At 50.2% G+C, this 12666-nt stretch overlaps 1 protein-coding gene across 2 annotated transcripts in view; it reads left to right on the top strand.

Annotated features, from left to right (window-relative positions):
- TMCO4 (transmembrane and coiled-coil domains 4) overlaps nucleotides 1-12666 on the top strand; it is a 112801-nt gene that overhangs the window by 87219 nt on the left and 12916 nt on the right. For both annotated transcript variants that reach the window (XM_032759145.2, XM_032759146.2), the window contains 2 exons: nucleotides 6113-6230; nucleotides 12063-12180. In XM_032759145.2, coding sequence (XP_032615036.1) covers nucleotides 6113-6230; nucleotides 12063-12180 — 236 coding nt within the window. The remainder of the gene's footprint in view (nucleotides 1-6112; nucleotides 6231-12062; nucleotides 12181-12666) is intronic.

The following is a 12666-nucleotide window of genomic DNA, read 5'->3' as shown; positions in this document are numbered from 1 at the left end:
TGCTTCCTGTTAAGCCTGTGGAACTGTGAGTCAAATAAACCTCTTTTCTTCATAAATTACCCAGTCTCAGGTAGGTCTTTCTAGCAGTGTGAAAATGGACTAATACAACCGAGAAGGCTGGGCATGCACTAAACCTGCATGTGGCATGTGCCCAGGCAGACTTTGAGGGGTTATATATTTTTTGAGATAGAGTCTCGCTCTTGTTGCCCAGGCTCGAGTACAGTGGTGCGATCTCGGCTCGCTGCAACCTCTGCCTCCCAGGTTCAAGTGATTCTCCTGCCTCAGCCTCCCAAGAAGCTGGGATTACAGGCATGTGCCACCACCCCAGGATAATGTTTATGTTTTTAGTAGAGACTGGGTTTTGCCATGTTGACCAGACTGATCTCAAACTGCTGGCCTCAAGCAATCCTCCCACGTTGGCCTCCCAAAGTGCTGGGAATACAGGTGTGAGTCACCGTGCCCAGCTGCCAGACTCTAAATAATCAGATCTTTCATGAACTAATAGACTGAGATCTCACCCATCACCAAGAGGACGGCACAAAGCTGTTTATGAAGGATCCACCCCCATGACCCAAACAGCTCCCACCGGGCCCCACATCACATTTCAGCATGAAATCTGGAGGGGACAAACATCCAAACCATTTCAAAGAGGGAACAGCAAGGCCAGTGTGGCTGGAGCACAGAGAATGAAGGGAAGGTCAGGCAGGGCTTCGAGGCCATTGCAATGACTTTAACTTTGACTCCATGAGAGATGGGTCCGCTGGGAGGTTTTTAAGCACAAAGGTGACATGATCTGACTTTACTGCAGTATAATTTATGTACCACAAGACCCACCCATTTTAAATGCACAATTTAATGATTTTTAGGAAATATATAGAGCTGTGCAATCATCACCAAATCCAATTTTAGAACATTTCCATCAACCTAAAAAGACATCTCATGCCTATGACTTACAATGTAAAGGGATCAGCTGGGCTCCTGTGTTAAAAATAGCAATAAGAGGTAGAAGCAAAGAAAGTGTTGGAAGGAAACATTGTTTTCATGGCACGTGTGAATGACAATTAAGTTCTAAGAGCTGAGGGGTAAAGACATGACTGATGAAGCTTTTCCAACTACTGCAGGTTTGGAACTGCCTTAATGCCAAAGTTATAATAGGATGAAAGGCCTTCAGCTCTCACAGTAAAAATAGGATATTAATAGCGAGAACTGTTTAAAAATGAGAAGTGCAAGCATAAACGCTCTACATGTCTATGACTCAACTCCTGAACTTGAAGTTAATCCCTGCCCTCTTTTACATAAAAAGTCTGAACATTTCTAAAGCTATATAGGGCTCTCTTAATGCCTTGAAAATTTACAAGAAGAAAAGCTGATGGTAGCAGTAGGAATAAATCCCAAACATGTTTCAGCAAACACTCACTGCAGTAAAAGGGCAGTGAGGTCTTCTCATATCCATTAATATTGAAATGTTTAAATCCCAGTTTCTTTTGTCGGTCTTGAAAACTGGGGGCATTCTACACTGAATCCACATGATGATCTGAAGGATTTTCTGTCCCTGTGGAAGGGACTTGCTTGACACTACAAGTGGTACCTGGGCCAGATGCGGTGGCTCACTCCTGTAAATCCCAGCACTTTAGGAGGCTAAGGTGGGAGGATTACCTGAGTCCAGGAGTTTGAGACCAGCCTGGGCAACATAGCAAGACCTCATCTCTACTAAAATTTAAAAAATCAGCCAGGTGTGATGATGACAGACACCTATAGTCCCAGCTACTTGGGAGGCAGAGGCAGGAGAATCACTTGAGCCTGTGAGGTCGAGGCTGCAGTGAGCCACAATTGCGCCACAGCACTCCTGCCTGGGCAACAGAGGGAGACCCTGTCTCAAAAAAATTAAATTAAATTAAATTAAAAAGTGGTACCTGAGTGAGGATTTTCCATCGTTTACCTGGAAGGCTGAATTATTCTAGTGTTACAGGGTTTTGAACCAAACAGTGGATTTTGACTGTTTTTTTTTTCCTTTCCAGCAGCTATGACAGCAGCCAGTATCGTCTTTTTCCTAACCTAAATAGGTTTCCCCTCCTGCACCATCCCGTTCTAGGAACAGTCAGGTGGTAATGGGCTCTGACCGCCTATCCACATCTACCTTGGGTGGATCTAAGGCAAGCTTGTCCAACCAGTGGCCTGCTGGCCACATGCCACCCAGGATGGCTTTGAATGCAGCTCAACACAAATTAGTAACATTCTTAAAACATTATGAGGGTTTTTTTGCAATTTTTTTTTATTTTTTATCTCATCGACTATTGTTAGTGTTAATATATTTTTATTTATTTGTTTGTTTATTTATTTATTTTTAAGATGGAGTCTGTCTCTGTCTCCCAGGCTGGAGTGCAGTGTCGCTATCTTGACTCACTGCAATCTCTGCCTCCTGGGTTCAAGCAATTCTCCTGCCTCAGCCTCCCGAGTAGCTGGGACTACAGGCACCCACCACCACGCCCGGCTAATTTTTGTATTTTTAGTAGAGACGGGGTTTCGCCATGTTGGCCAGGCTGGTCTCAAACTCCTGACCTCAGGTGATCCACCGCCTCAGCCTCCCAAAGTGCTGGGATTACAGGCGTGAGCCACAGTGCCCGCCTAGTGTTAGTGTATTTTATGTGTGGCTCAAGTCAATTCTTCTTCCAGTGTGGCCCACAGAAGCCAAAAGATTGGACACCCCTGGTCTAAGGTGGTTCTTGCCAACCGCCCTTAGCTAACACCATGCATTGCTGAGAGCCTGCCACCTAGCTTATCTCCAGGTCAGCAGCCACGCAGAGAGCAAATCTTTAAAATCTAAGGGTACATCTGGGCGTGGCAGTGGTCTAAGGAGGAAAGGGGGAGGGGCCCAACTAGGCAGCTGCCAGCCCAGCTTCAGAGATGGGTAAATGTGTTGCCAGCTTGGTTTGGCTGTGCTCAGGACTATTTTATGGGGTTCAACTACGAATCTCAGTTCAAGGTCCCAGGCAGCTCCCTTTTTAGGTTTTCCTGACAGCTGTCCGTGGATCCGGACTGTGGCTCAGGAATGCTGCTATTACCACCGCTGGCCACAAGGGGTCCCAGCTGTGCAGGCAGCCGCACCAAGACTCGAAAAGCAGCCCCAGCTCTTAGCAGGGCAGACTCTGCCATGCAGAGAAGGCGCCCTGAATGGCTGGCCCCCAGAGAAAGCTGCTGAGCTCATGGTTATCCCTGGGTCCACAACCATTTGGCACTGTGGGAGCAACGATAACCCGCATATGATCACTGTGCACTGTTATTGCAGACAGCAGAGAGAAAGGCCCCAGGGACCAGCAGCTCTGTGTGCAGTCTGCGTTCTGGTCCCAGGCTTTTCTCACTGGCTATGTGGCCTTGGGCAAGCCCCATCCCCTCTCTGACCCTGTTTCCTCGTCTTCCAAGGGAAATCGCGTTGGTCTCTAAGGGCCTTTTCAGCAACAGCCTTGCCAACAACAAAAGCACCTGAAGTATCCTTTATGTTGGAGGGATATCTGAGCCATCCTTGCTATTCACCACAGACTGTCAGCTTACTGAAGTTTTAAATTCTTCTGCCAGATTATCATTGTCCTGGAAACAAAAGGAGCAAAATCAGAGTTCTGTGCTATGGAGTCTTTTAATCTCAGAGCCAGAGGGGAACTCAGAGAGCTTGGTACTACAAGGGTTTTCAAACTCTTATCAGCCTGGAACCCTGTATTCAGACAAACTCTGACATGGAAGCCCAAAAGGAAAAGCACTGAAAGCACTCTGGTTAGAAACTGGAGCTCAGAGAGAGGAAGCTGTCTGTCCTGTGTCGCTCAGCAAAAGAGTAGCAGAGCTGGTCGAAGCTGTCCCAGCCGGGAACATCTCCCAGCAAGGAACTGAGTGTGCGGCTTCCTGGTGTGTGAGGAAACTCAGACCATAAGAAAGAGCTGGACGGGCGCGGTGGCTCACGCCTGTAATCCCAGCACTTTGGGAGGCTGAGGCAGATGGATCACCTGAGGTCAGGAGTTTGAGACCAGCCTGGCCAACATGGTGAAACCCCATCTCTACTAAAAATACAAAAATTAGCCAGGTGTGGTGGTGCATGCCTGTAGTCCCAGCTACTTGGGAGGCTGAGGCAGGAGGATCACTTGAACCTGGGAGGTGGAAGTTGTAGTGAGCCAAGATTGCACCACTGCACTCTAGCCTAGGTGAGAGTGAGACTCTGTCAAAAAAAAAAAAGAAGAAAAGAAAAAGAAAGGAAAGAAAAGAAGGAGGGAGGGAGAAAGGAAAGAAAGGAGGGAAGGAGGGAAGGAAGGAAGGAAGGAGAGAGGGAGGGAGGGAGGGAGGGAAGCAAGGAAGGAAGGGAAGGGAAGGGAAGGGAAGGGAAGGGAAAAGGGAAGGGAAAAGGGAAGGGAGTGCCACAAGGGGGAGGCAGAGGGCCAGGCAGGCCAGTGGGGTGCACGAACTCCCACTGTGCATTCACTATGCTGGGGTTTTTCCCATGTGACTGAATCCTCATAAAGACCCTGTAAGGCCAGCATCATCATCCTCTTTTAGGCTTGGAGAAGTTACATGATTTGGTTCAAGTCACATAGCTTGGAAGTGGCTAAGCTGGGATTTGAACCTGATGTCAAAGCCTGTAAACTGGTTTTCCTGATAGAGACAGACATTTATTCACTGATTCATTCATTCATTCAAATCTTTATTGAGCACCAAATCTGTAACTGGTGCTGTTCTGGGCCCTGCCACACTGCTGTGAATAAGGCACTGGAGTGCCTGCCCTCACTGAACCTTCATGTTAGAGGAGGAGACAGGTGATAAACAATAATCTGTGACAAGGAGAAAAATAAAGCAGAGGTTGGGATAGAGGCTGAGGAAGGGGTGCATTTGCACCTCTCGTTTGTCCAGAGCAGTATTTCTCTGAGCCTTGTCCACATGCCCATCTGGGAACTACTGGTTTCCAATCTGCAGCAAGATTTTAAAAGACATGTTGCTTCTCTATTTCTGTACTTACAGAACAATTGGATGGCACTTTGGTGTTTGTTTGCTTGTTTGTTTTGAGGCAAAGTCTGGCTCTGTCACCCAGGCTGGTGTGCAGTGGTGTGATCACAGCTCACTGTGGCCTCAAACTCCTGGGCTCAAGCAATCTTCCTGCCTCAACCTCCCAAGTAGCTGTAGCTGGGACTACAGGCGTGCGCCACCACACCCAGCTAAATTTTTTTTTTTTTTTGAGACAGAGTCTCAGTCTGTGGCCCAGGCTGGAGTGCAGTGGCCCAATCTCAGCTCACTGCAACCTCTGCCTCCGGGCTCAAGCGATTTTCACGCCTCAGCCTCCCAAATAGCTGGGATTACAGGCTTTTGCCACCACACCCAGCTAATTTTTGTATTTTTAGTAGAGACGGGATTTTGCCATGCTGGCAAGGCTAGTCTCTAAATCCTGGCCTTAAGTGATCCACCCACCTTGGCTTCCCAAAACGCTGGAATTACACGCATAAGCCACTGTGCCGGGCCCTGACTATTTTTTTTTTTGTAAAGACAAAGGTCTCAGCCAGGCACAGTGGCTCACGCCTGTAATCCCAGCACTTTGGGAGGCCGAGGCGGGCGGATCACCTGAGGTCAGGAGTTTGAGACCAACCTGGCCAACATGGTGAAACCCCATCTCTACTAAAAATACAAAAAATTAGCTGGGCATGGTGGCACGTGCCTGTAATCCCAGCTACTCGGGAGACTGAGGCAGGAGAATCGCTTGAACCTGGGAGACGGAGGTTGCAGTGAGCTGAGATCATGCCACTGCACTCCAGCCTGGGCAACAGAGCGAGACTCCACCTCAAAAAATAAATAATTAATAAAATAAAATAAATAGAATGGGGTAATGATCCTTTGAAGGAATAGATTAGGCATATAAGAGGCTGATTCAGGTTCTGGAACTCAGTAGGTAGAAGCCTCCATGCCTATCCATGCATGTGTTTGCGTGTTTGCATGTGTGTACATGCACATTTGCACATGATTGTCCATGTTCACGTGTGTGCATGTGTATGTGTGTGACATTCATCTCCTCCACTGCTCTTGGAGTCCCTCCCAGTGCCCACTGTGGCCAGGGACACTGACGGCCTTTTCTGGGGTCTTTTGCCAGATTGCCAAGGGATCATCGAGGACGTCATCCTGCTGGGTGCGCCTGTGGAGGGAGAAGCCAAGCACTGGGAACCTTTCCGGAAGGTGGTGTCCGGGAGGATCATCAACGGCTACTGCAGGTCTGTCCAAACCTCGTGCCAGCGGGGAAGTGACAATGCTTACTGAGCACTTAGTATGCCCGGACTCTGTGTTGGAGACACATATTTGAGACCTAATCCCTGTCCTGGAAGATCCCAGGAACCGGCCTGGCACCGGCCCTGTTAGGAGCAGGCCCAGGCCTGGTGATCTGATCTGGGAAGCGTCCCTCCAGTAGCGTGATGGACAGCAGGGGAGATTCTGAGAAGATGTTTCTGTGTCAGGCCTGAGAGCAGCAGGATGACAGGAGAGGGTGGGGCGGCTTGGCCTGGTTGGAGCTGGGGGAAGGGACATGGGTGAGTGGGACACAGACTGAAAAACAAAGATTGGGCCACAGGGAGGTCTTTGAACAAGGTCTGAGGCTTCTATGTTAGTCTTTGGTGGTGGAGGGAGGGGCTGGAGGGGCCTAGGCTGAGCTTTCTGAGTAGTGCCTTGGAGGCAGGGCAGGGTGCTAGAACAGGAGGCCGACGGCGTGCAGGAGCCTGTACCCAAACAGGGTGACAGACCCTCCAGCCAGATGAGGGGGGGCCATGAAGGCTGGCGGCTGCGGGGCTAGAAAGGAAGCAACCCTTGTTTGGGGTTTGAGAAGGAGGACCTGCGGGGTTTCAGCCAAAGCTGTGACTCAGACTTTAGGGCAGGAGGGAAGATGAAACCCAAAACTGAGCCCTCCAAGATTGGCCTGAGAAGAAGCCCCGTCCATCCAGCCTCTGGATGAAGCAAAGGTATTTTCAGAGCAACAATGTTTAAGGCTCATGATTTGGAAGCACACAGGCCTGGGTTCTAACGCCTGCCTTCGTTTCTCCATCAGTAAAAGAGGGATACTGGTAGCAACTGCCCTCAGAGTTGTGACGATGCTTGAAGGATTTACAGAGCTGTACAAGTGTGCGTGTTTGCACGTATGTACATGCTCGTGCACGATTGTCCATGTGCACATGTGTGTATGTGTGTGCATGGTACCTACATGCCTTGTGAATGACAGGTGATGTCACCATTTTTTTCATTCATCATCGTCAATCACTTGAGATATTCAATATTCAGCAAATTCAGTGAGCACCAACCTTAGGCCAGGCAGCATGGTGGGAGGCTGAGGCAAGACAATCGCTTGAACCTGGGAGGCGGAGGTTGCAGTGAGCCAAGATCGCACCACTGTACTCCAGCCTGGGCAACAAGAGCGAGACTCCATCTAAAAAAAAAAAAAATATATATATATATATATATATAAAAATAAGAAAAAGATAAGGAATGGACAAAGACTTTGATGCGAGACAGTCCTAGGTTAAAATCTTGCCTCTGCCATTTACCTTTTGAATGGGTTTAGACAAACAACTTCCCTGAATTCAGTGTCCCCACCTATAAAATAGGAATAATAGTCCCTCCTGTACAGAGGTTCTGGCAAGATTAAATGACATTATGAAGCAGAAGAACTGGCACTTAGTAGGTGCCCAATAAATGATAACAGTTATGTTTATTGCTTGGCATACTCACATAGCACATGACCTTTTTTTTTTGTTTTTTGAAACAGAGTCTCGCATTGTCACCCAGGCTGGAGTGCAGTGTTGCAATCTCAGCTCACTGCAAGCTCCACCCCCCGGGTTCATGCCATTCTCCTGCCTCAGCCTCCCGAGTAGCTGGGACTACAGGCACACGCCACCACACCCGGCTAATTTATTATATTTTTAGTAGAGACGGGGTTTCACCGTGTTAGCCAGGATGGTCTCGATCTCCTGACCTCGTGATCCACCTGTCTTGGCCTCCCAAAGTGCTGGGATTACAGGCGTGAGCCACTGCGCCCGGCCGCACATGATTTTTTAGTACTTTTTATAAACAGCAAAGGGAAAGAATTAAGATTGCATGTGTGCAGTGGGAACGCAGCAAAATCTTATTAAACCCATCTGTTCTGTTGAGAACCTGAGACGCATACACTTGGTTTTCAATTATTTTGTGAGACCTTGGGCCATCTCTTTATGGAAAGAAAGGAGGAGGAGGAGAAGAAGAAAGAAGAAAGGGAAGGAAGGAAGGGGAGGGAGAGTGTAGATCAAAACAACTGTAGTTCCTTGGTTAAATTAAGCATCAGCCAGGAGTTCAGATTCTTGGCCTCCAAAGGCCGTTTAGTTGCTGTGAACTTAAACGTGGAGGGTTAGAGGGAAGGGGATTCAGGCCAACCAGACCCAACTACACAAGTTTACTCGTGTGTAATTTACATTAATAAAGCTCTTTGTAGATCCACTCCCTTACCTGGGCTATTCACGAACCTTCTGGAAGCTAGCTAGGGTGATAGCACTGCTGCCCGTCACATCCCTGAGGAAGTGAAGCTCAAAAAGGGGCAGGTGACTTGCCCAGGGTCCCACAGGCAGACCCAGGATATGAGCTCAGGCCTGTCTCACCCCACCGTGAGAGGGCTACATTCTGAGTCCTCAGGCGGGCTCCTTGTAACCCAGGACAAGAGGCCACCCTGTGGGCTCTGCCCCAGGTGCCGTGTGAGGAAGGGATGACAGAAGAAGGAGCAGGGAGGACCCCTGCCCACAGGTGGCTCGAGGCCTGGTGAGTGAGCCTTGTCTGCCTTCAGCAGGTGGCAGTTGTTCAGCCTGGGGCTTGCACATCAGCATTGCCTGGAGGGCCTGGGAGAGACTGGCAGCCAGTTCCCAGTTCAGCTCAGGGTACAGGGATGACTAAGGCACAGGCCTGCCCTCAGGGAGCTCTCTGCTTTTCTAGAAAAGAGGAAACACAGGAGGACGTCTGGCAAACATCATAAAAGGAACAAGTAACAGGCACACAAGGGGTGAATGATTAATCATTTCGGATGGAGGACAGGCGCAGTGGCTCGCACCTGTAATCCCTGCACTTTGGGAGGCCGAGGCAGGAGGATCACTTGAGCCCAGGAAGGAGTTCAAGACTAGCCTGAACAATATGGCAAAACCTGTCTCCACAAAAAAAAAAAAATACAAAAATTAGCTGGGCATGGTGGCGCACACCTATAGTCCCAGCTACTTGGGAGGCTGAGGTGGGAGGATGGCTTGAGCCCAGGAGGCAGAGGCTGCAATGAGCCAAGATCATGCCACTGCACTCCAGCCTGAGCAACAGAGCAAGACCCTGTCTCAAAACATATATATATATATATAGTAGTGGGTGGAGAGGCCCAGGGGCACTCCCTGGAGGAGGGGATGTCCAAGGTGAATTTTGAAAGGATGGGTATAGGAACCCATCAGAGACTGGAAGCACAGACTGAACCAGAGAGAGGTGGCACAGCACACACACGTCCAGCACAGGCTCTAACAGTCATGCCTGAGGCTCCCTGAGCACCTGTATATACATGGCCCGCCTCAGTTAATGCTCCCGCCAATGCTGAGAGCTAAGATATCCTGAGGAGACTGAGGCTCAGAAAGGTCAAGCAACCTGTCCAAGGTCACGCAGCTCATAATTGACAAGGCAGGAATTGAACCTGGCTCTGTGTGGTCCAGAGCCGGGTGGAGAAGGTCTTGAATGCCAGTGAAGGCCCATGGTTTGCTCAGCACAGTGAGAGGGTACAGAACCTTCTAATCTGTGTTCCTGCTCTGCCCCTATATGTGTATAAATACATGTAATTCACATTTTAATTAAAATGTTGTCATAATTACAGCAGAAGTAATTTTGGAGGAATGATACTGTCTTTGCTCATTTATACCCAGCTGTATTGGAAACATTTCCCGACCGTCTTCATATCCAGTGTTTGATGCACTGGATTCTTATGAATAGTTCAATAAAACAACTGGAATTGATCTCCCTTTTCTCCCTCTAGCCATCCTTTTTTTTTTTTTTTTTAGTTTTTTGTTTTTTTGTGACAAGGTCTCACTCTGTTGCCCAGGCTGAATTGCAGTGGCACAACCATGGCTCACTGCAGCCTCAACTGCCTTGGGCTTAGATGATCCTCCTGCCTCAGCCTCCCAAGTAGCTGGGACCACAAGCACACACCACCACGCCCAGCTAATTTTTGTGTGTTTTGTAGAAGTGGGGTCTCCCTATGTTGCCTAGGCTGGTCTCAAATGCCTGGGCCCAAGCAATCCTCCCACCTCAGCCTCCCAAAATGCTGGGATTACAGGCATGAGCCACCACGCCCTGCAACCATCCATTCTTAGACAGTGCTTCTTGGACCCTCAATATTAAGATAATCATCAGGACCTGAAAGCATTGCTCTCTGGAGAGACTGAAGGAATTTTCTAGATGAGAAAGCCCATAGGCAATGGAGAGCCATGGTCTGCTTCTAAGGGAGCACTATGGTCAGATGGGTGTTTTAGGAAGACTTCAGTGGCTCAAGGTAGGTGATGCCAGGAGCAGGGAGTGGGGTGAGGAGGATGTTGCATTCATCCATGGGGCGGGGAGGGAAGATTGCCTGCTCTCAGGGCTGGACCACAAGGGGCAGGTATTGGAGGGGAGAGGGGAGGAAGAATTGGGAGGACTTTGATACGTTGGCCATAGGGAGGAGGCACCCAAGACGTTGGTTTCTACTTGAAGGACTGGGCAGATGACAGTGGGGAAGGAGTTAGGGATGGATGAGCTCACTTCGGGACACAGCAGGAGAGTCTGTAGAGGACCCCTCAGCTCAGGGACCCAGTCCTCCTGGGGGTTTTCAGAGTGATACCCACTCACAAATACATGTGCTCAGAGACCACAGAGGGTCAGAACTTGGAGAAACCCAGAGAGCACCACCACTCTCCCAGACAGGTGGAGGACTTGCCTGTGGTCACACAGCAGGGCACATAGACAGGGCCACCAGGACTCCAGACCCGGCCTCCTATCTCTCAGCCATTCTTACCCCCCTGCAGTGAGGGAGGGCCCTTCTTTCAGATCAACAAGTGTGCAAAAATAACGCCACGTAAACCAGAGTCAGAATTAGTCCACATAAAAGACAGCAGGATGGGCTGAGTTGGATCCGAGCCTGGAGTGCAGAGGGGAGAACAGAAGCTTGCCTGTGCGCAGACTCGCTGGGCGGCAAGGCCCAAGGGCATGGTTCTGGGATGGCCCAGCTGCATCCCAAGGCAGTTCAAGCGTTTGCGAGGGAAGGCTGCCTCAAGGGGCCTCTCAGACCATGTCCTCTGTAGACAGTGCTCATTGAACCTGAAGCAATGGGCGGCAGAGGGTCCGGAGTCATTTCTTCTAGATAGTGTAGGGGCAGTGTTTGGCTGGGGCCAGGTTCACGGAGTGGGGTCACAGCACCCCTGAAAGTAGAGGAATGTTCCCAGTGCTGTGACTGCCTGGACAACCACCTTCGCCTCCTCTGCTGCCTGAGGGCAGGGAGGACATGCAGCCTGGGCTGAGCCTGTCCTGGGAAGGCCAAGCTGGTCCCTCCAGCCACAGATAGGTCATCTAGACCCCGGAGCTCCTCCCCTCCTCACAGGTGGACCTTCTCTGCTTTTCTTTTTCCAGGGAGCCCTGGACAAGCCACCTTTCCTGAGCTGGGAGTAGTTCTCCTGAGCCACATGGTGACTTTTTGAGAACTTTATCCAGATTCCTCATTCATTCATTCAGCAGATATTCCTCTGTTGCCTGCCGGACACTGTTCTCAGCTCTGGAGACCCAGCTGGGAAGAAAGCAGACAGCCCTCATGGAGCTACCTGGTGCTTGCGCGTAGCCCTGCGCACCGTGCCCAGCACCCAGGCCAGGCTCCAAAAGCATCAGCTGTAGCTGCTTCATCTTCCATCTCCACCGTCCAATCAGGGGCCTTGTTTTCCCACAGAAGCTCCATTCCCACCTGGCTTCTCCAGGAGGCAGCCTGGCCCGTCCTGTCCTTGGGCTGTCCGAGGCTGGTACTAACGTTCACATGCTTCTCCACCCTCCCACAGGGGAGACTGGCTGCTGAGTTTTGTGTACCGCACGTCCTCGGTGCAGCTCCGTGTTGCCGGCCTACAGCCCGTGCTGCTGCAGGACAGGAGGCTGGAGAACGTGGACCTGAGCCCTGTGGTGAGTGTCGGCCTGTTCCTCCCGGGCCTTGCGTTTGCTTAGTTGCTCCAGCCCAGCCACCCCTGTCCCCCAGAGACAGTGGACCCAGCCTGTTCCACGCCACAGGAGAAAGGTCATAAGATTTATTTGGGGCCAGGCACGGTGGCTCATGCCTGTAATCCCAGGACTTTGGGAGGCCAAGGCAGGCAGATCACGAGGTCAGGAGATCGAGACCATCCTGGCTAACACAGTGAAACCCCATCTCTACTAAAAATACAAAAAATTAGCCGGATGAGGTGGCGGGTGCCTGTAGTCGCAGCTACTCAGGAGGCTGAGGCAGGAGAATGGCATGAACCCGGAAGGCAGAGCTTGCAGTGAGCCGAGATCACGCCATTACACTCCAGCCTGGGTTACAGAGCAAGACTCCGTCTCAAAAAAAAAAGAATTTATTTGGAGCCAGGTGCAGTGGCTCATGCCTATAATCCCAGCACTTCGGGAGGCCCAGGA

Source organism: Hylobates moloch, unplaced genomic scaffold (assembly GCF_009828535.3).
Source record: "Hylobates moloch isolate HMO894 unplaced genomic scaffold, HMol_V3 SCAFFOLD_9, whole genome shotgun sequence".
Classification (NCBI taxonomy): domain Eukaryota; kingdom Metazoa; phylum Chordata; class Mammalia; order Primates; family Hylobatidae; genus Hylobates; species Hylobates moloch.
The sequence above is the reverse complement of the archived record's forward strand: the minus strand, read 5'-3'. Positions and strand labels throughout refer to the sequence as shown.